The sequence below is a fragment of the Saccopteryx bilineata genome, chromosome 1, assembly GCF_036850765.1.
Source record: "Saccopteryx bilineata isolate mSacBil1 chromosome 1, mSacBil1_pri_phased_curated, whole genome shotgun sequence".
In the NCBI taxonomy this organism is placed as follows: Eukaryota; Metazoa; Chordata; class Mammalia; order Chiroptera; family Emballonuridae; genus Saccopteryx; species Saccopteryx bilineata.
Window position 1 is genome coordinate 407,712,156 of NC_089490.1, and position 20,087 is coordinate 407,732,242.

The 20,087-nt window shown below is 58.3% G+C and overlaps 1 protein-coding gene across 1 annotated transcript; it reads left to right on the top strand.

The window, feature by feature from the left end:
* Positions 1-7,236: 7,236 nt before the first annotated feature.
* On the top strand, positions 7,237-19,851 carry LOC136320948 (anoctamin-9-like). Its single transcript, XM_066254094.1, has 22 exons — positions 7,237-7,551; positions 7,644-7,793; positions 7,943-8,130; positions 9,263-9,309; positions 9,434-9,492; positions 9,579-9,652; positions 9,911-10,045; positions 10,200-10,296; positions 10,378-10,438; positions 10,557-10,639; positions 10,766-10,879; positions 10,963-11,127; positions 11,212-11,248; positions 12,857-12,968; positions 16,584-16,641; positions 16,726-16,823; positions 16,949-17,079; positions 17,192-17,344; positions 18,089-18,233; positions 18,776-18,877; positions 18,953-19,046; positions 19,133-19,851. Exons 2-22 carry the CDS (start codon positions 7,743-7,745, stop codon positions 19,364-19,366), a joined length of 2,238 nt encoding a protein of 745 aa, XP_066110191.1. The 5' UTR covers positions 7,237-7,551; positions 7,644-7,742; the 3' UTR covers positions 19,367-19,851.
* Positions 19,852-20,087: the final 236 nt, after the last annotated feature.

Genomic DNA, 20,087 nt, shown 5'->3' on the forward strand with positions numbered 1-20,087 from the left:
CCTTGTGACCTTTGCTCAGGAGAGGGGAGGGGAGTGCCGACATGCACAGCGACCCCCCACCAACGCCCCAATCTCGGATCGCAGGCCTGAGGCTTCCCTGTTCGCGGGGGGCCGACCCGAACCCGAGAAACGCGCAGGGGCCGCGTCGCTCCGGTCTCCAGGCGGAGCCACCGCCATCTGCGCGTTCCCGCGCCCCATGCGCGCTCCGATCCGGTGCGCGCGCTTGCCCGGCTGCCTGCTCGCCGCACCTGGAGGGTGGGAGCGCTCAGTCCTGTCTACCCCCGGGAAGGCGGGAAGAACCCGGCGCCGAGGAACCGGGAGAGCAACACGGAGCCCCTCGGCCTGAAAAGCCACGGCCTCCTATGCACGTTCCTTCTTTCCTTCAAGAGAGACGTCTGGGGCGCAGCATGCGCGAGGCGCACAAGGGCTGCGCGCCCCAGATGAGGGGGAGACGCCGGGAGACTACGGGGTGCTGAGCCGCAAAGCTGACGTTGGGCGGGGTCTGCCCAGCGGGGTTTCCGCCCCGCCCCTGCCTCGGGGCCCAGGCCCCGCCCCATCTCGCCTCGGGCCACGGTATCCCCGTTGGATGGTTCCAGACTATCCCGGGTCTCTGCAGGGCCCTCCGCGAACCGCCTGGTCATTTGAGCGGTTCTGGCGCCTCATCGTGGTGCTGTCCGAGGCCTTCCTGGGGCGGCCCTGGTGCAGCCACAGTTTCCGGTGCGCCCCACGCTGGGTGAGGGGTTGTGGGTGGCCCGGCCTCGACCTGCTGAAGGTGCCGCCCCCACAGGGAGGGTCCCCACAGGGAGGGCTGCTGGAGCTCACGCGCAGACCCATCTTCATCACCTTCGAGGGCCAGCGGAGCGACACCCCGCGCACCCTGCATTGCACCTGCTACACCAGCACCACCACCTGGTGATGCCTGGAGCTGGCGCACCCACTCTGAGCCTTGTGGTAGTGGCACCCACGTGTAAGGTGGTGAAGCCACAGTCGATAACGAGTCCTGGACGGGCCGCCTGCAGACGCTTCTCTCAGCCACTAGGTTTCCCTAGCGCCAGTCACAATGCATGATGGGTGTGCCATCAGAATGGCCCAGGCTCTCTGCTGCCCCGCCCTCCCATATAGTTGACACCTCCCATAGTTCAGTCCTGGCCCTTGCTGTTGTCACAGCGTGCCATGGGTCCCCCAGGCAGAAATGTGGGTGTGGGCCATGTCATCCCTGCGGGAACCCAGCGCAAACATGACAACCCAGGGTCTGAACCACAGGGCTGCACAGGCTGCACGAGGCTGCACCCCCAACACCACGGGTGCAACCTGCGCCATAGCATCATGGGTGCCCCGCGTGACACTTTGGGAGCTCCCTGCTCCCTCCAGCTGCCTCCATGCTGTTCAGTGTCGGCAGCTGTCTGTCCATGTGAACTTCTGCCCTGCGTCCTCAGCTTTCAGAGCCTGGGCACCCCACCACCCTGGTGGGGGCAGTTGTCTGTCTCCCACAGGACAGCGCTCTTGGGTGGTCCAGAGCCTTCCACAGTTGCTGCTTCGGGTCCACAGGACATGGAGGGGCCGTCCCTTTAGCCATCTGTGCACCCAGGGGTCAGCCATACATTTGTAGGACCTCAGGGACTCCTCTCCCCCCAACCTGGTGTCCACAATGCCCAGGATGGAAGAGACAGTTTCTTTTGGGGACCTGTCTTACCCTCCATCATCTGTGACCCAGTTTCTTCTGTAAGGGAATCAACTCTGGATTTTGGGTGTGGAGGGTTGGATGCTGGAGCGTACCTGGGTTAGGTGAGTCCCCAGGTTAAGAAGAGCGTTCAGGGAGCAGGGGCTGTGGGGCATTGGGGAGTGTTCATGTGTCCCCTCTCCTGCTTCCCCTTAGGGGGATGGTGTCAATCTGACCCCTAGTACGAGGTAAACCGCTTCTGCAGGTGCAGACGAGGGTGAGGGACTTTGGGAAGGTGTAACGTCGGTGGAGGGACTCTGGGAAGGTGTAACGTCGGTGGAGGGACTCTGGGAAGGTGTAACGTCGGTGGAGGGACTCTGGGAAGGTGTAACGTCGGTGGAGGGACTCTGGGAAGGTGTAACCTCGGTGGAGGGACTTTGGGAAGGTGTAACCTCCCCCCACACACGCTGCAGAAACCTCCCCTTTGCCAGGTATGGCGGGCATCTGGCGGGGGCGGGGTGGAGGAACCAATGGAGGAGGAGGCGGCAGCGGGAAGACAGAAAAGGAGGAGAGAGGTGAGTCCCACCCAGAATCAGGTAGGACCCGCCAGGCTACACTGCGGTACTGCTGGTGCCTGTGCACCTCTGCTGGCCCGACTCTGGGATACCACGGACTGCCAACATGCCGGTGAGTCGGTGCTGCGCGGGGTCCACCCCTATGACCCTTCCAGCCAGCCCCGCCAGCCTCCTGAGGAAAGTGCTCATGGGGTTCTTGAAGCCCAGGCTGAGGTGCCCATGGCAGAGCCGGACAGAGCCCTCGGCAGGGACTTTTCTTCCCACCATTTGGGGTGGGACAGAGGAGGACAGTTTTCCTCGGAGAGCAGGATCCTGGTGACTCCACGTTGGGGGGTCTCAGTGACTGAGTGGGCGGATTCTAGATGGGCAGGGCATGTCCACCCCCAGTCCCACACTGAGCAGCTTTGCCCTCGGCTGGCACCTGAGGGTGAGGGGGCTGTGACCCCCAGGGTGAGCTGACCTTGGGTAGGAGAGGCTCAGGGTAGCCAGCTGGGTCCTCTGCTCGCTGGGCGTCCCGCCCCAGGCAGAGGTGGGGGTAGTTGAGAGTTACTGGACTCTGATTCTGGTGGACAGAGCAGGAGGCTGTGAGGGGTCCTAGCAAGGTGGGCTGAAGAACACCCTGGGAGGACACCCCCTCTCCCCACTGCCCAGGAAGAGGTGTCAGGGCAGGGCCAGCATCTGGGCGGGCAGTCTGGAGGAACCCGCTGCACGGTGCAAGGTGGAGAGCGAAACCAGCCTCCCACGGGGCCACCCAGGGGCCTCCCAGGTGTGGGCCCACAGGCAACCTCTCACTCCACCTCTGCCCGGGGGCCTCCTGGGTCCTTCCAGAGGCAGCTCTGGATCCTGGCATCCCCAGCCCGACCCCAGGGCCCCTGCTGGCTCCTTCCTCTCATGCTGGTCAGGTCCATGCTGGGGTGGAGGACAGGCTGGGCGGGCTCAGGACCGGTGAGGGGAGAGCACCTAGCTTGCTGAGGAAGGAGAATCAACTCTCTGAAGGACAGGTGCAGATGCAGACGGCTGGACCAGAGGTCCCAGCCCCAGCTGGGTCTTTGCAGCTCTTCTCCTGCTCAAATCCTTCCCAGGGCTGCCTGTCGCCCCAGCTGAAGTACAAGCTCCCCAGACACTTGAGCCGTCCTCTGTGGTCTGGCTTCTGCCAGCCGACCCCCAGCCTCACCTCCCAGCAGCTTCGTTCTTGCTCTGTAGGCTTCTGTAAAGCTAACGTGTGGAGGACCAAGTCTCTGGGCCAAGAAATGACCAAGTCTCAGGGCTGCCGAGATCTCGATCACTGGGAGTCTAACTCCCAAGTCCCTGGAGGTGCTGTCCTGAGTCCTGGGGGTGCTGAGTATGAAATCCTTGGAGGTGCTGAGTACTGAGTCCTTGGGGTGCTGAGTATCTAATCCTTGGAGGTGCTGAGTCCTGAGTTCTGGGAGGTGCTGAGTACCTAATCCTTGGAGGTGCTGAGTACTGAGTCCTTGGGGTGCTGAGTATCTAATCCTTGGAGGTGCTGAGTCCTGAGTTCTGGGAGGTGCTGAGTACCTAATCCTTGGGGGTGCTGAGTACTGAGTCCTGGGGTGCTGAGTACCCAATCCTTAGAGGTGCTGAGTCCTTGGGGTGCTGAGTACCTAATCCTTGGAGGTGCTGAGTACTGAGTCCTTGGGGTGCTGAGTACCTAATCCTTGGCAGTGCTTGGTCCAGAGTCTCTGGACAGCAACTCCATGCTGCTCCTCAGGGCCTGTGCACACAGGTTTCCGTCTTCCAGGAGTTGCTCCTACATTTTCTCCTCCTGACAACCTCTTGTATCACAAGGCCAAGCTCCAGGCTATACCCACTCTGCCTAGTAGGTACCTGGCCCCTCCAGACCCCTGTGTCCACTTGCACCACACACTGCCCACGAGCAGTGCACACAGGGCAGGCCACCTCCTCAGGGAGTGTCTGGGATGGATGGAGAGCACAGAAGGAATGATTTGACAGACGATGGGCACATCTGTACCGAGAGGGAGGGAAGGAGTGGACGGGGTCCGGACAACCTGCTTCAGAAGCTAAGCTGGTGGGGCATTCGCTCGGAAGAGTGGTCAGAGAGCACCTGGCTGGGCCAGCCAGGGTCGTTCGTGTGCACTGTGGTGGGGGCAGGAGTCTCCCCTCGCTGGATGATGACATGGCACCCTACTTTCAGAGCTGAGTCAGGAGGCTCCAGGGTGTGATGTGTCCCTTAGGAACAGTGAAGGGAGATCCACGTGTGTCCATGTGAGGCCGGAGGGGTGTCACATGTGCGTGCTCAATGTGACCCTCCAGGCCAGGCTCAGTGGTGGTCACTTCTGCACAGCTGTGTCCCAGGGTGTGATGTGTCCCTTAGGAATAGTGAGGGGAGACCCACATGTATCCATGTGAGGCTGGAGGGGTGTCACATGTGCGTGCTCAATGTGACCCTCCAGGCCAGGCTCAGTGGTGGTCACTTCTGCACAGCTGTGTCCCTGGTCCTGCTGGTAACTGGGAGCCAGACTGGAAGGGCTGGACGGAGGGCATTTTCCCTGCTCTGACTCTTGCTGTCCCCAGCCATGAGCAGGAGGATCTCCCGGGCCTTCAGGGTCTCTGGAAATTTCGGTGGGGACTGGAAGGACCAAAGGGACAGTTAGGCCCCCTAGAGCCAGGTGCCCAGAGTCCATCAACTAGATGCTGGTAATACACATGTCCCCGTCCTGTCTGGTTGAGACTTTACCCTGTTTCCTGAGACAGAGACACTTCGGCCCTGCCCCTTTCTGAAAACTTGTCTGTGAAAGGCAGGTTTCTCCTCTGGTCCAGGATGGGGAGCAGTTTCAGGTCCTGGAAGCCACACCTGAGTGCAGGTGTCTGTGGGCTGTTGGTGGGAGGGGGGGGCAGGGAGTGCCCAGGAGCCAAGGGGCAGGGAGACCACTCGGGAAGAGAGGTGATGCTCTAGGAGAGGGGGGCACAGGGCCAGGGCGGGCCCTGTGGCTGCCAGGGTTGACAGTCTCTGTGCTCAGGTGTGGGCAGCATGGAATTGCTGTCCGGAAACTGGACCAAGCACTGCCAAAGATGAGGTACTCAGCACCCCCAAGGACCCAGTACTCAGCTCTGTCTCTGTGGGACCCCAGCCTCTGACGCCGTTGCCACGGGGCTTCTCTGGTTGGAGTGATGCTTTGCTGGCTCTTGTGACTGAGCATGGGGCGCTGACCCAGCCCATCCCGGGGCCAGTAGCTCCTGCTGTGCGTGGGTAGGAGTGGGCTGTTGGAGAAGGGCTGCAGCTTTAGTGAAGCAAATAAAAAAGACACCCAGTTGAGTTTCACATTGTGTGTGTCTGTGTGTGTGTGAGTGTGTGTGTGTGTGTATGTCCCATGATAACAATAATTGGGACATACTTATACCAAAAGGGATCTTGTTTATCTGAAATGCAAATGTGGTTGGACAGCCTGTGGTTTACCTCGCAATCCCAGACGGCAGACTGGCTGGAGCAGTCCAGTCAGGCTTTCTGGAAGAGGCGTGCTTGAGCTTGGCAGGAATGTGGTTGGAGAAATGACAGGCGACTAGGTGGGGGACCAGGAGGGCGAAAGTTCGGGTCGTGGGCGACAGGAGCAGGGTGTGAGGGCCGTGATCTGGGAAAGGGCTGGCCCTTTTGGGGGAAGGAAGCCATGGTAGAAGTCCAGGGCAGGAGGATGAGACCACGTTGGGGAGGAGGGTGCCCAGACGTGCTGGCAGTAGGCGTGAGGCAGGTTCTCCCATGCATACAGTCCCTAAGCTGCCCACCCAAACCTTTGTGCCTGTGATGCTGGGTCTTTAACCTTCTGGGGTCCTTTGCTGCCCTGGGTAACTGTCAGCTGGGACACGGGCTGGGGTCCCTGTTACGCTGTGCGGGGCTACAGGATACTTAGACAGTGGCATAACCCCGTGTGGGGCCAACACCATCATGGCCAAGGCTGCAGGTGGTGGGTGATCTTATTAGGGGTATGTGGTTTGGGCATTTCCTGGGCTATCAGTTCCAAAGCCAGAGATCTGTCCCTGCACTTCTGTCCAAGGCTTCCCCTACCTGGCCCCCTGCATGACCTGCTTTGACCGTCTGCCTCGTCCCCTAGGCCTCAGCCACCTCTTTCCCCCAGCAGAGGGGCTTTGGGGCTCTCTGTCTCAGCCCTCAGAGCCCGCTCACTGGGAGCACACGAGGCCACCAGCTCCCGCGCCTCTTGCTCGTGCAGGGTTAGCACATCTGTTGGTGTCATAAAGTTATCAACACAGGCCCTGGCCTGTTGGCTCAGCGGTAGAGCATCAGCCCGGTGTGTGGAAGTCCCGGGTTCGATTCCCGGCCAGGGCACACAGGAGAAGCGCCCATCTGCTTCTCCACCCCTCCCCCTCTCCTTCCTCTCTGTCTCTCTCTTCCCCTCCCGCAGCCAAGGCTCCATTGGAGCAAAGTTGGCCCGGGCGCTGAGGATGGCTCTGTGGCCTCTGCCCCAGGCACAAGAGTGGCTCTGGTCACGACTGAGTGACGCCCCGGATGGGCAGAGCATCGCCCCCTGGTGGGCGTGCCGGGTGAATGCCAGTCGGGCGCATGCGGGAGTCTCACTGCCTCCCCGCTTCTCATTTTGGAAAAAAAAAGAAGAGTTGTAAACACAGAGCGGCAGAGCGGGCACCTGTGCCCTTTGCATCACTTCCCCTGAAGTCAGCGCCCATCGCCTGGGGCACTGGTCAACACGAGGAGCCCAGCAATGCTGCCTCCACCTGGATGTCACCAGGTTTCCCACTGGGTCTTCTCTTGTCCTGGTCAGTGCAGGGTCGTCCATTCTGGGACTGTCCCTCTGTCTGTCCTTGGCCTTGGCCATCGGCCTCTTGGGTCAGCTCAGGGCCGGAGAAGGTCTTTCGGATGTTTTCTCACACTCAGAGGGGACTCCAGGTTTTTTGCTGGGTTTTTTTTTTTTTTTTTTTTTTGGACAGAGACAGAGGGAGTCAGAGACAGGGTCAGACAGGAAGGGAGAGAGATGAGAAGCATGAATTCTTCCTTGTGGCACCTTAGTTGTTCATTGATTGCTTTCTTATATCTGCCTTGCCCGGGGTTGGGGAGGCTGCAGCAGAGCCAGTGACCCCTTGCTCAAGCCAGCAACCTCCGGGTTTCGAATCTGGGCCCTCCAAGTCCCAGTCTGTCGCTCCATCCTGGGCGCCTGTGTTTTAACCCCTCAGCGCCCAGGAGACACTCTCCTGTAGGAATGAGTGAAATCCTTCTGTGTGTCACCCTCCCGCCCCCAGGGTGAAGAGAGCCTCCAGATCGTGGTGGGGACCGAAGGGGAGAGTGTCCCACTGACGGAGTTCAGTTCCGAGGTGAGTCTCTGCTCGGACTGTCCCGGGCTTGACCCCTCCTGCTCTCTGATGCCTGGCTGACCTTAGCCTGAGCCTGTACCCACTTCCTGCAGACTGATTCCTCTGACCAGTCAGTGGACTACGTTCTTGTGGCCGACATTGGCACTCAGAGGAACCACACTTACAGTATCCACCCTCTGAGTGACAACAAGATGTTCCGCCCGCAAAAGCATTTCCTGGAAGAAAAGGGCTTCCGTTACAAGGTGGGCTGGCTCGGGAGGTTGGGGGGTGACGAGCGGGTCCGGAGAGGTGGCCTATGGTCTTGTGCCTGAGGGGCAGGGGCCGGGCCAGTGACCATGGATGGAGGGGAGGGTTCCGAGGGAGAGAAGAGTCCCATGTGGCCCTCTCCCAGGTGAGGAAGGACGGGAAGAAGGTGTTCTTTGGGATCCAAGCTGACAGCAGGATCTTCACCTCGTACCACATGCTCCTCAAGAAGACCAAGGGTCCAGTCCCCAGCAGTTCCCACACGGGGGCAGATTCTGCAGCTGGAAGACAAACGGGCCAGGCCACCACACAGGACATACCGGACGTCACCACCAGGTGAGAGGCCGGCCTGCCGTCTGGCCTGGAGGATCACTGCCTATCCCGCACACGACTGGTCCAGGCAGGACAGGCTCCCAGGCATGGCCTCAGGGCTCTGTGCCACGATTTCCGTGTCTGTGAAAAGGAATAATGACAGCTTTCATCTCTCGGAGCGTTCTGAAAGTTACATGGGACTTAAAAGGTGGACAGGATTCAGAGAGGCCGGGAGGACCGTCCCAGCCATCCCTTCTGGCTCTGAACCCAAATGAGGGTCATTACCTCTCCAGTCCAGACCCAGGACCCCTCCCTGGCCATCTGTCCCCAGCCTCTCAGGAACCTAACACCTCTCTCTCTGAGCACCTGCTTCTTCCTGCTGACCCTCCCGTTCCACAAGCTGGTCCACCTGCTATCCCCACATTGCTCCTCTGTTACCTGCCTGGCTCATCCTAGGCCCCTTTGAGCTCAGCTGGGGTCTTTCCAGTGGAGACTGGCAAAGGACACTCCCGGCACGATTTGATGAAGAGAGGGATCTTTGAGGATATGAGAGAAAGGAGGGGGCTCCTGGGGACACAGGAGAACTGGTGGATCTCGGGGATGAGTAGGGGCCCCTTGATGGGTCCTGGGAGGAGCAGGCTGGGGTGAGTGCCCTGGGGCATCCAAGGATCCACGTCTGTCAGGAGGATCTCGGGAGGAGTGTGGCTCTGCAGGAAGATGCTCAGTTGTGTCACTTCTTAGCTGTGTAGCCTTGCGCAAGTCACTCAACCTCTCTGAGCCTCTGTCGCCACACAGGCAAAACAGCTCCCAGAGATGTAAAAGTGATTCATGTACATACAGGTGTAAAGTGTACTCTGAATGCATGAGGGCTTCAGAAAGGAGGTGTCCTTGTAGGAGGGGGTATCAGTCTAGGCTTCTGGGGTCCTGGGAGGAGATGGTCCTCATCCTGAAGCCACAGTTAGCTGCCCCTTGGGGGAGGATTTCAGATGGTCAAGAATGAGTTCTTAGTTAAGTCCTGTATCTGGGCTCTGGTCAGGCCGTGAGGCAAGTAGGCTGTGGGCTCTGCCAGGGTGGTATGGGGTGGGGACCTGGCCAGACAGGGGCGGCACCCACGCAGGGTACATGGTGCCATCCTGAACCAGCTCTTGTGTTCCAGAATCCGAATTGTCAACTTCATGCTGAACAGCAAGACAGCAGCTGGTGGTGAGGACAGAGTGGGCAGGTGGCCGGTGCAGTGGTCCACCAGGGGGGTACTAAGGTGGGGAGGATGGGGCAGGTCCCTCCTTCCTTCATTCCCCTCTGACCTGAGACTCCCTGTAACCTTTAGACACTTTCCACGATTTGATGAAGAGAGGGATCTTTGAGACCAGGTTCCCCTTGCACAAGGTGAGAGGGAGGCTGGCTGGGGGAGGGTCTGACCTGAGGCTGGGACCCCAGGCAGGAAGCTCTTACTGTTGGTCACCTGTGCTCAGGAGGATAAAGTCCTGGAGAAGGAATGGGCCCGGTGGACAGAAATGTTCTGCAAGCAGCGCATTGGTAAAATCAGGTAATATGGCCCCAAACAAATCACATGTGTCCCCTTCACAGACGTGTCTGTGTGTCCCAGAGGCCCTCCTGTGCCCCCACCGACATAACTGTGCCCCCACAGACACACCTATACCCCTAGCAAACATGCGGCCGTGTCACACACTGACGTCTTCCATACAGACCCTCCGCGCCCCCCATGTGGCGTGCCCCACCCAGGCGCTTGCCCCTTGTGGTCACCCCTCGTGCGGTGGCCCTGACGGCGCCGCTGTGCCCATAGGGACTACTTTGGGGAGAAGGTGGCCCTGTACTTCGCCTGGCTGGGCTGGTACACCTACATGCTGGTGCCCGCCGCGGTAGTGGGCCTCATCGTCTTCCTGAGCGGCTTCTCCCTGTTCAGTGCCAGCCAGATCAGGTCAGGGGCCGGGCCTGTGGGGGCGTGGCCGCCAATGGGGCGGGGCGGGAAGGCTGTGGGCGGGCGGGGCCAGGCACAGGATGGGCGGGGTTATGATAGGTTGGGGGCGGGGCGTCAGGGAAGAGCCCCACCACCGTGGTCCCCGCACCTCCAGCAAGGAGATCTGTGAAGCCGACAACATCTTCATGTGCCCACGCGGCGACTACAACGGCCGATACCAACGCCTCTCGGACACCTGCACCTTTGCCAAGGTTAGCCGCACCTTTGCCAAGGTGAGGGGAAGCGGGGAAAAAAACATGGCCAGCCCTAGAGACATGTGTCCCTCTCCCCAGCTCACCCACCTCTTTGACAACGAGGGCACCGTGGTGTTTGCCATCTTCATGGCTCTGTGGGGTGAGTTGCTGCAGGCACCTGGGGGGACCGGCCTGAGCTCCAGGGACACTCCTGCCCCCAGCGCCCTGGGCTACCACCCCAGGGACACCTGTAACATTCCTCCTTGCTCCCACTGCAGCCACAGTGTTCCTGGAATTCTGGAAGCGGCAGCGAGCCCGTGTGGTCCAGAAGTGGCAGCTGTTCGAGTGGGACGAGGACCAGGTGAGGTGGGGCCAGATGACCCAGGCAGGCGCCGTCTCTCTCCAGTGCCCTGTGTGGCCCGAACCTGGTTCTGCTGGGTCTACGGCACGTGTCCCGGGTCTGAGGTGTGTCCCGCGCCCTCCTCAGGAAGAGGTGGCGGTTGGGCTTGTCAGCTGTCTTGACTACAAGGACTACGAGCTGCCGTTGCATCGGCACTCCTACTGGAGAAGCACCATCATCCTCGTCCTGACCCTGCTCATGGTACTCCTGGGGAGCCTGTGGCGGGCTGGCAACGGGCTGCTGACCATCCTTCTGTGCCCACTGTCCTGGCTACCCTCCTGCAGATCTGCCTCATGATTGGCATGGCCCATGCCCTGGTGGTCTACCGTGTCCTGGCCTCCGCCTTCTTCAGCAGTTCGTCCTTGCCCTTCCTGGTGGAGCAGGTGACGACAGCTGTGGTGGTGACCGGAGCCGTGGTACACTACGTGACCATTGTCATCATGACGAAGGTGGGTGGATGGGACAGAAAGAGTATGTGTGTGTGGGGTCTCCACTGAGGCCCAGAGTGAGCCCTCCTGTCTCCCCTCCCGCAGGTCAACAGGATAGTGGCCCTGAAGCTTTGTTCCTGGGGTGAGAACAGGGGCTCCCACCCTTCCCTGGCTTCCCGGGGGACATGAGAAGTGGACATGGGTGGAGGTGGGCCTTTCCTGCAATCTCCATTGCCTCTCCTGCCAGAAGGTGGGGACTCATACCTGGGAGACAGGTGAGGGTTGCACACTCCAAGTGTCAGAATAGGGACAGGCTACCCCTGGCCAGATAGCTTGGTCGGTTAGAGCATTGTCCTGGTACGCAAAGGTTGCAGGTTCAGTCCCTGGTTAGGGCACATACAGAGACATATTGGTGTTTCTTTCTCTCTCTCTCACTAAAATTAATATTTTTTTTAAAAGATTTTATTTATTGATTTTAAAGGTACGGTGGGAGGAATGAGAAGTGTTAAATCATAGTTGCCTCACTTTAGTTGTTCATTGATTGCTTGTTGTATATACCTTGACTGGGCAAGTCCAGGGTTTCCAACTGGTGACCTCAGCAAATCAGGTCGATGCTTTATCTACTGCGCCACCACAGGTCAGGCTAATAAATAATTTATTTTTTTTTTGTATTTTTCCGAAGCTAGAAATGGGGAGAGACAGTCAGACAGACTCCAGCATGCGCCCAACGGGATCCACCCGGCACGCCCACCAGGGGGTGACGCTCTGCCCACCAGGGGGTGATGCTCTGCCCCTCCGGGGCGTCGCTCTGCCCCAACCAGAGTCACTCTAGCGCCTGGGGCAGAGGCCAAGGAGCCATCCCCAGCGCCTGGGCCAACTTTGCTCCAATGGAGCCTTGGCTGCGGGAGGGGAAGAGAGAGACAGAGAGGAAGGAGAGGGGGAGGGGTGGAGAAGCGGAGGTGCGCTTCTCCTGTGTGCCCCGGCCGGGAATCAAACCCGGGACTTCCGCACGCCAGTCCGACGCTCTACCACTGAGCCAACCAGCCAGGGCTTAATAATTTTTTTTTTTTTAAATGTATTTTTTTAGTTTGCTCACTTTTTTTTTTAGATTTTTTTTTTATTTATTCATTTTTATTAGAGAGAGAGAGGGAGAGATAGAGAGAGAACAGGAAGCATCAACTCCCATATGTGCCTTGACCAGGCGAGCCCAGGGTTTTGAACCGGCGACCTCAGCATTCCAGGTCGACGCTTTATCCACTGCGCCACCACAGGTCAGGCAATAATTTTTTTTTTTAATGAAAGAGAGAGAAAGAGAAAGAGAGACAGACAGGGATAGGCAGACAGGAAGGGAGAGAGATGAGAAGCATCAATCCTTCGCTGTGGCACCTTAGTTGTTCATTGATTGCTTTCTCATATGTGCCCTGACCCTGGGGCTCCATCTGATCCAATGACTCCTTGATCAAGCCAGCGATCTTAGGCTTCAAGCTAGTGACCTTTGGGTATAAGCCAGTGACCGTAGGGTCATGTCTATGATCCCATACTCAAGCCAGCGACTCCACACTCAAGGTGGTGACCTTGGGGTTTCGAACCTCAGTCCTCAGGATCCCAGACTGACGCTCTATCCACTATCCCCTCACCTGGTCAGGATAAAGAAAAAAATTTTAAATACGAAAAAGGTATAGGGACAGGCTGAGTGGAGGAGTGTTGTGGAGCGAAGGACAGGTGAGGGACAGCCTGTGTGTGTTCCCAGAGGAGCCCAGGACCTTCTCGGAGCACGAGAGCAAGTTCACCATCAAGTTCTTCACTCTGCAGTTCTTCGCACACTTCTCCTCGCTCATCTACATCGCCTTCATCCTGGGCAGGTGAGGGCCTCTCTCTTCCGCATCTCCCCTCTAGAAATGGCAGTGCCTGCTCTTCTCAGGTTTTCTTCCTCACACTCAGAAGAAGGGGAAACCCAGTGTAGAAATGTGTGGAGGTTGGCCCTGGCCGGTTGGCTCATTGGTAGAGCATCAACCCGGCATGTGGAAGTCCCAGGTTCGATTTCTGGTCAGGGCACACATGAGAAGCGGCCATTTGCTTTTCTTCCCCTCCCTCTCTGCCTTCTCTCTCTCTTCTCCTCCCACAGCCATGGTTTGCATTTGTGTTGGTCCCCGGGCACTGAGGATGCTCCGTGGAGCCTCTGCCTCAGGATCTAAAAAGAGCTCGGTTGGGAGCCTGGCCCCAGATGGGCAGAGCATCGGCCCCAGACAGAGGTTGACAGGTGGATCCCAGTCGGGGTGTGTGCGGGAGTCTGTCTATCTCCCCTTCTCTCACTTACAATAAAAAAAGAAAAGAAAGAAATGTGTGGAGGAAGCCTACAGCTTCCTGCAACCCTGTGGTCCCTGTGGTCCCGCCCCGAGGTGCCACCATCACCGCCCGTGGGTCTCACCAGACTTTCACACACTTACATGCCCATGTGGACATATGTGGTCCTGTCCTGTAAATAACTATCACTTTCTACACTGGAAACATGCTGGGGGCCACGTCCAGGTCTGCCTCGGTGGGGACGCCTCGGTCACCTCTGCACTGTGCGTGCTCTTTGTGGGGGGCTGGCACCTGTTTCCCCACGTGAGCGGGTGCAGGTTTGACTCATTCCTCGTTACAAGCCTCAGAGATAAAGCTGCAATGAGCAGGCCGTGTACCTCGTGCATAGACTTCCCCTCACCTTCATTAGCGCAGTGAACACGTTTGGTTCAATCAATATACACTTTGTGTTTTCTGAATAGAATTACCCCATTTGTTCTGTTTCTTTCTTTTTAAATTTATTCTCTTGATTTTGAGAGAGAGAGAGAGAGAGAGAGAGACAGAAACATCAATTTGTTCCTGTATGTGCCCTGGCCAGCGATCAAACTGGCAACCTTTGTGTATGGGTACGATGCTCTAATCAACGGATGTATCCAGCCAGGGCTGTTCTGTGTTTGAAACTGTAAAGTACACACACGTTGCCAATTGATTCTACACTCTCTGCCAGAACTTTTATTTTTATTTTTTTTATATTCAGTGAGAGGTGGGGAGGCAGAAATACAGACTCCTGCATGTGCCAGGACTGGGATGCACCCGCATGCCCAGTAGGGGGTGATGCTCTGTCCATCTGGGGCCCTTGCTCCGTTGCTCAGCAACCGAGCTCTTCTTAGCCCCTGAGGTGGAGGCCATGGAGCCATCCTCAGTGTGTCTGGGGCCAATTCACTACAATTGAGCCAGTGGCTGTAGGAGGGGAAGAGAGAGAGAGAGAGAGAGAGAGAGAGAGAGAGGAGAGGAGAGAAGGGAGGGCGGAGAAGCAGATTGGCGCTTCTCCTGTGTGCCCTGACCAGGAATTGAACATGGGACATCGACATGTTAGGCTCTACCACTGAACCCACCAGCCAGGGCTGTTCTGCTTTTTAAAAATTCCTTTCTTGCTTTATTTCGTGTGTTTCGTGCTCTCCTGCCCGTAAAGCCTGTGTTCCCTATTCCTTGTTTACAGTTATTTACATGTCTTTTTAACTAGGTGAACTTCGGAATCATTTTGACAAACTGACTCAACATTCTTTGGGATTTAGCTTCAGATTGTGGAAGGATTATACACTATGTTAGGGAGACCCAACATGGATTCAGTTGGTATTACCGCCGTAACAAGTGACCACAGCTTAGTGGCTTTTAAGCAGCATGGATTTATCATCATACATCCCTGTAGACCAGAAGCCTAAAGTGGGCTGCCCAGGGCTGAAATCAGGGGGCTGCAGGGCAGTTTCTGTCTGGGAGCCCCAGGTCCCTTCCTCCTCCATCTACCGAGTCAACAGCATCTGGGTACACCCTGATCACCCAGATAATCCCTGATAACTGCCCCACTTTAAGGTCAGGTGGTAGCAACCTTTTTTTAAAAAAAAATTTAAGTGAGAGGAAGGGAGATAGACAGAATCCCGCATATGCCCTGACCGGGATCCACCCAGCGATCCCGTCTGGGTCCGATGATCGTAACCAAGCTATTTTTAGCTTCTGAGACGGAGGCTCCATGGAGCCATTCTCAGCACCTGGGGTCAACACACTCGAATCAATGGGGCCATGGCTGCAGAGAGGAAGAGAGAGAGAGAGAGAGAGAGAGAGAGAGAGAAGGGTGGAGAAACAGATGGGCACCTCTCCTGTGTGCCCTGGCCGGGACTCGACCCCGACACATCCCCAGACTGGGTTGATGCCCTACCACTGAGCCAATGGGCCAGGCCCTGGCAGCAACCTTAATGCCATTTTCTCTGTAAGATGACAGTCGTGGGCGCCAGGAATTAGGACATGGATGTCTTCGGGGGTGGTCATTCTTTCTACCACAAAATACAACCTGGGTTTTCCTCTTGGAGAACACGTTTCCTCTGTGGAGTCTTTGTCCATGTTTCTCAGTACAGAAGTTTTATAGTTTTCTTCACACGGGGCCCACGGATGTGTGACTTTCACTGTCGTTGTTCTACAGTGTTTCCGGTGTTGGTGACAGGTGAGACTTGCTGTGTCTCCCACTGGCTCCGTGGCATCCAGGAACGCCGGTTAGCTTGGCGTCAACCTGGTTCCTTCTGAGCCCCTGATCAGTCCATTTACCCAGTTTTTCAGCTGCTTAATTTTGATTTTTCAGGCACATATTCACATTTCCTGAAACAAGTCTTTCCTCTGGAAATTTATTTTGCTCCAAACTGTGTTCAGTAAAAGTTGAACTGTAGGCCCTGGCCGGTTGGCTCAGTGGTAGAGTGTTGACCTGGTGTGCGGAAGTCCCGGGTTCGATTCCCAGCCAGGGCACACAGGAGAAGCGCCCATCTGCTTCTCCACCCCTCCCCCTCTTCGTTCTCTCTGTCTCTCTCTTTCCCTCCCGCAGCCGAGGCTCCATTGGAGCAAAGATGGCCCAGGCGCTGGGGATGGCTCCTTGGCCTCTGCCCCAGGCGCTAGAGTGGCTCTGGTCGCGACTGAGTGACGCCCAGATGGGCAGAGCATCGCCCCCTGGTGGGCATGCCGGGTGGATCCCGGTTGGGCACATGCGGGAGTCTGTCTGACTGCCTCCCCGTTTCTAGCTTCAGAAAAATACACACACACACACACACACACACACACACACACAAAGTTGAACTGTAGTGAGGGGTGCCTCCAGGGTCTCACCATGGAGCATCAGCCCCACCTCGGAGTACTAGTTTGTACTTTTCATCATGGTACGGGAATCAGGTGATTTAAACACTAAGTTACCCTCTGTGCACGCTTCCGTGGGGGCGAACGGAGGCTCTCCTAACAAGCCTTGCCTAGAACCCGTCTCCGCACGACCAGCGTAGCCACCCCCCGTGCACATGTGATGTGCTTGCGTGTAAGCCTCCGCTCACATGCAGGGTGGGCTCCTTTTCTTCCCTTCCACTGTCCCCCACGTCCCTGCTGTCCTCTGGCCCACCCTCTCCAGCTAGAGACAGGTGCTGCCCTCAGCCTCGCTGTCCTTCTAGGATCAACGGTCACCCTGGGAAGTCTGTGCGCCTGGCGGGCTTGTGGAAGCTGGAGGAGGTCAGTCGGTCCTGGACGCCCTGCTGCCGTGTCCCTCACCTGTCCTCGTCCCGGGCCTGACCCCCCCTCCCTGCCTGCCCACAGTGCCATCTCAGCGGCTGCATGATGGACCTGTTTGTGCAAATGGCCATCATCATGGGTCTGAAACAGACCCTCAGCAACTGCGTGGAGTACCTGAAACCGTGAGGACCTGTCCTTCCTGGGGCCCCGTCCTCCGCCCCGTCTCCCGGAGCCAGTAGCTCCCAGGGGACCTCCCCCCACCCCCCGCAACGCTCCCCGTTCCCCACCCGATTCTCCTCTCCACCAGGTGGCTGAGCCACAAGTGGCGTTCAAAGTGGGGCAGTGTATCCGAGGACCCCGAGCTGGGGCACTGGCAGCGTAACTACCTCCTGAACCCTGTCAACCCCTTCAGCCTGTTTGACGAGTTCATGGAGATGAGTGCGTGGGTGGGAGCTGGGGCTCGGGGGTGAGTGTGGGCGCTCGGGGACCGGCGTGGGAAGGAGCTGGGGCTGGGGGCGCGGGAGCTCAGGGTGATGCGCCCTCCGCGCAGTGATCCAGTATGGCTTCACCACCATCTTCGTGGCCGCCTTCCCGCTGGCCCCGTTGCTCGCGCTCTTCAGCAACCTTGTGCAGATCCGCCTGGACGCCATCAAGATGTTGAAGTTGCAGCGTCGCCTGGTACCACGCAAGGCCAACGACATCGGTCAGGGTCCAGCGGGGTTGCTGCACAGGGTGGGGCGCTCAGCCTGGGGCAGGGGCCGCAAGGGGTGCCGGGACCAAGCTTATCCCCCTCTGTCCACAAACAGTCTTCCAGGTTTTCCCGGGATTGGCTAAGATGGGGGTCTGGCAAGGGGGTGTTCAGCCCACAGGAAGAGGCACAGCTGGCACCCACTGCTCAGGCCGCTCCCTCCCATCCTGGGATCTGACTGAAGGGCCTGGAGCTTCCTTGGGGGGCCCAGGCAGAGTGATTGGCCTCTGAGAACAGGGAGCTGATGGAGGGAGGGGCCCCCATCAGTGCAGGTGGCCTCAGTCACCCAGACTGGCCTCACTGAGGCAGGCAGGTGTCAGGGACAGCTGGAGTGCTGGACGTGGGCAGAGGCAGGAAGCTCTGTGAGGAGGCCCCAGATTGGGCCCAGGTTGAGGGGTGCCACCCTGGAGTGGGACCCAGGAGGTGGAGCAGGCTTGTGGCAGCTGAGGGGTTCAGACATACAGGAGGGGTGGGGAGACCCAAGCCCCTCCCGTCTCAGTGGAGGACAAGGGGGTCAGAGAGTGGAGGCTGAGCTCTGGGGGCCTGGTCAGCTCTGCTCATCAGTGGCCTGGCCCCGTGGTTGCAATGGGGTGCCATTCGCTCTTGGCCTTGAGGGAGGGACGGGTGGAGGCGGGTGGGGCTGCACCAGTGGTCATGGCTCGAGTAACCAGATGCCACCCCCTGACTGCTGTGACCCAGGGACCTGGCTGCAGCTTCTGGAGACCATTGGCGTGCTGGCGGTCATTGCCAATGGGATGGTCATAGCCTTCACATCTGAGTTCATCCCCAGGACGGTGTACAAGTACCGCTACGGACCATGCCGAGAGGCCCACGCTACAGTCGAGTAAGGGTGGCTGCCACAGAGCTCCTGGGGGAGCCTCCAGCTGTCCAGAGACCCCTGGGAAAACTGGCCCAGCCACCCCCCAGCAAAGGGGAAGAGCCTGATGCTGCCAATATTGCCTCTCGCACTGACCTGCAGACCCCGGCTGGAGCCGGGAGTGCTGACTGGGCCCCCAGTGGGGGTTAGGTCCCAGAACCAGGTTCTGAGCAGGAACTGAACACCTGCTCTCCAAAAGTCAGACCCTCTGTGGTCTGCTCCGGCACAGGAGGGCAGAGCAATGTCCTGATCCAGCCCCTCCAGCCTCTAAGGGGGTTCCCCCTAAGGCTCCCCTCAGCCCTGCAGGGGTGGCAGTTGGTTGTGGCACACCGAGTCCGTACTGCTTGTCCCAGAGGCCCCCCTCCCACATAAGGGAATAGAGGAGGTGGTCTGCCCTGCGCCCCACCCTGATGACCCCACCAGACAGGACTAAGCAGCAAGGAAGCACTGTAGAGACCTGAAGAGGCCACAACCGTAACCCCCCTACCCCCATCTCCTCTCGCCACCAGCTGTCTCACCGGCTACATCAACCACAGTCTGTCCGTGTTTCACACCAAGGACTTCCAGTACCCTGTCAAGATCAAGGACTCAGAGAATGTCACTGAATGCAGGTTCGGACCTCCTCCCACCCCCATGAGTGCCCTCTGAACTCCTGACCCCTGACCTTAGGTCCTTCCCCACCCCAGGTACCGGGACTACCGCAACTCTCAGGACTACAACTTCTCAGAACAGTTCTGGGTCCTCCTGGCCATCCGCCTGGCCTTCCTCATCCTCTTTGAGGTGGGCCAGCCCTGGGGGGCCCTCCTCCCTCCCTGCCCAGCCCAGCCTGCTTGAGCTCCCCACTGAGCCCCTGTCCCCACCCCCAGCACGTGGCGTTGTGCATCAAGCTCGTGGCTGCCTGGTTCGTGCCTGATGTCCCTCAGTCCGTGAAGAACAAGGTTCTGCAGGGCAAGTACAAGGTTCTGGATGACAAGTACCGGATGCCCCAGGAGAAGTTGAATGGGGGACCGAGGCTGCAGTGTGGGATGGGCCTGGGTCCCAGGACCCCTGCCAACGTCACTCCTACCTCCAGTACCATCCCCAAGAAAACAGAGGTGTGAGGGACCAAGAGCTCTTGCTGGTGCCAAAAGCAGAGACTCAAAGAGTCGCCACTGTGACTACCCATCCTGCCCGTGGCTGTGTGTGTGCACGGGGGCGGGGGTGTGAGAGGCTCACCTATAAGTGGGTGTATGTGGGGGTTCACAGGAGGCCTGTATATATGTGGGGTTCTGGGAGGCCCGTGTATAGGAGGGGCGTCGGGAGGTCTGTGTATACGAGGGGTCCTGGGAGGCCTGTTCCATCCGTAGGTCTCAGGTTTGGCACAACCCTGACTTGAACTCAGTGACCACTGCCACTCATACAACTGGGAGGTGAGGGGCTTCTTATGCAGTCACAGCCCAGGAAAACCAGCTGTTCCTGGGCCTTCCTCTGACTTCTGGGTCCCATCCTGGCCCAACCCATCCTGGCTGGTCAGGGGCCCCTGACCCCACCTCTTTGGCTTACATGGGCCAGCAGAACTTTTAATAATAAAATAAAACCTCTTTGTGTCAACTTTTCAGCTTTTGATGGATTGTATCTGCTTTCAGGGCTAGAAGGGAAACTGAGGCTCAATGAGGAAAGGTCTAGATTTGGCAGGGAGCCTCCTGGCCCTCCTCCTTCAAGTTTCCATGAGCTTCCACGGAGGGGCCCTTACTGAGAGGTCCTACCCTTCTTGAACCTGGGGTTTAGGGGCTGGAGTCAAGGCAGGCTTCCTGGAGGAAGAGGAAAAGCTGGGGAGGAGTA

Bases quoted from the DNA above. Each gene is read 5' to 3' on its own strand.
- LOC136320948 (XM_066254094.1), top strand. From the start codon at position 7,743: ATGTTCCGCCCGCAAAAGCATTTCCTGGAAGAAAAGGGCTTCCGTTAC. The intron at 11,249-12,856 runs GTGAGAACAGGG...GTGTGTTCCCAG, and splicing joins CCTGAAGCTTTGTTCCTGGG to AGGAGCCCAGGACCTTCTCG. The intron at 12,969-16,583 runs GTGAGGGCCTCT...CTGTCCTTCTAG, and splicing joins ATCGCCTTCATCCTGGGCAG to GATCAACGGTCACCCTGGGA.